The 2,242-nt window shown below is 33.9% G+C and overlaps 1 protein-coding gene across 1 annotated transcript; it reads left to right on the forward strand.

Annotated features, from left to right (window-relative positions):
* The first annotated feature begins 465 nt into the window (after nt 1–465).
* LOC145057328 (uncharacterized) lies at nt 466–1,529 on the forward strand. The gene has a single exon (XM_079005141.1). It carries the CDS (start codon nt 488–490, stop codon nt 1,370–1,372), a length of 885 nt encoding a protein of 294 aa, XP_078861267.1. The 5' UTR covers nt 466–487; the 3' UTR covers nt 1,373–1,529.
* Nucleotides 1,530–2,242: the final 713 nt, after the last annotated feature.

A 2,242-nucleotide genomic window follows, 5' to 3' on the forward strand; every position in this document is an offset into this window, starting at 1 on the left:
AACTTTACATTATTATTATAATTTTATGTTTTTCGTTTGCAGCTGGATTAGGGTGTATATAACAACTTACAAAATGCTTAATAGTATTCGATATAAGCAAATTATAAAAAACAACATAATTTATATTTTTATCAATATGAATAATGTATCGTGTATTTTTATCTATAATACTAATTTTCAACCACCACATCTATTTGTATCTAGCCATAACCACGACACATGTTCAATAAATTACCAAAAAGTAAACATTTATCTTTTTATTAATATGAACAATGTATCGTATATTTTTAGTTTTTAGTTGTTGCAACTATTAAATTACGCAAGAATTTTGATATGATAAATTTTTATGTCAAGCTTTCTTATAAGATCTGTTACTTTTTGTCATAATTTAAACGTCTTATATACTAAAGGTTATAAAAGTACTTTTACGGCAAAAGATTTGGCTATAAAGAGGGGACATGCATAAGTGGAAACATATGCAGTGAAAATGGAATCAAGAAACGGGAAATGGCATACAATGGCCTCTCTCATTGTATCTCTTGTTGTAGTAGTAGTTTCTCTAAGCTTCATTTTACCGACCACTGCAGATATGAAACCATATCAGACTCTTCAGTATCCAATTCACGACAAGTCTTCATTCTCCCAACCGGATCCACAAGAATCCATCCATAGCAGTATTATTCCATTACCACCTCCGACACCACCATTAATACCACCTCCTTTGCCACCCACGTCTCCATTAATACCACCTGTTTTGCCACCCTCGCCTCCTAAGAAAAAGGAACCCAAACCTCCTAAAAAGAAAAAACGCCAACCTCCAAAGGACAAGGAGCCCAGTCCTCCTAAGAGAAAGAAACCCAGACCTCCGAAGAAGAAGAAACGCAGACCTCCTAAAGGAAAGGGATGCAAACCTCCTAAGAAGAAGAAACGCAGACCTCGTAAAGGAAAGGTACCCAAACCTCCTAAAAATAAGGAACCCAAACCCCCTCAGAAGAAGGAACCCAGGCCCCCTAAGAGAAAAGAACCAAAACCTCCTAAGAAGAACGAACCCAAACCTCCAAAGAAAAAGGAACCCAAGCCTCCTAAGAAGAAGGAGCCCAAACCTCCTATTGAGAAAGAACCTGAACCTCCTAAATCACCTCCACCTCCTAAATCAGGGCTTCCTATTCCGATACCTAAACTTCCAATACCTAAACTTCCTATACCTAAACTTCCTATACCTGATCCAATATCTAAACCACCACCACCCATTCATGGAAAGTCACCATCACCACCTCCGAAGTCTCCTCCACCACCTACACCTAATATTCATGGCAAGTCTCCACCATCACCTCCTAAGTCAGCTTCCTTCACCACCAACACCACCTCCTAGTTAGTCATCTCACCACCACCGGCAAGTCATGACATGTGTAAACCAGGTTGTGAGAGTCCTCAACAACATTGCAATCTTCGCGTAAGGACTAAAAAGCCCTACGTGTAAACTTTCCCAACTCCATCTTGATATTAATACGAACCCAACTCATTTCCTATTTAATTTTATACTTCAAAAACATATACACGTGCATACACACACAAATGCACAAAACATACATAAAAACATATATAACAAAATATCTTTAACAAATATTACAACGCATCACAAGAGGGAGTGACAATAATGAACATAAAATTATAGGTAAGATGGTAATTCTAAGCGAAGCATGTGTTCCGCTTGTGTCTTGCATGATATTTCTTTTTATTTGAGTTTTCATGATCGTTACTTTTTTCATGTAGTTCTTCTTTTAATTTTGTTTTCGTTATATATATATATATATATATATATATATATATATATATATATATATATATATATATATATATATATATACCAATAAAATTGTTGACAACTGATAGTGAAATGGATAAAATATCATGTAAATTTTGTTATTTTCTTATTTCCATTGGCCAATCAGAAGATTAAATTCCAAAGTTTCTATAAAGGCAAATCTAGAAGGCGTTGACAATTGTACAATTTTTTTTTTATTATTTGACAGGAATAAAATAGATTATATTGAACAAACAGGAGCTTATAGCGAGGTGTTGTGTTATGTAAAATACTTTATACAAAGAAGTAAATTGCTAGTAATAGTAATCTACTTAGTTTTTTTAATGAATATGTTTATATTTTTATTGGAAAATTTGAATATGTCTATCTATGAAACGGTTATGTAGGTTCCCATTTGTTTAATTATATATATATGCC

The sequence above is a fragment of the Lactuca serriola genome, chromosome 6 (assembly GCF_051521515.1).
Source record: "Lactuca serriola cultivar US96UC23 chromosome 6, Lser_US96UC23_V15, whole genome shotgun sequence".
Lineage (NCBI taxonomy): Eukaryota > Viridiplantae > Streptophyta > Magnoliopsida > Asterales > Asteraceae > Lactuca > Lactuca serriola.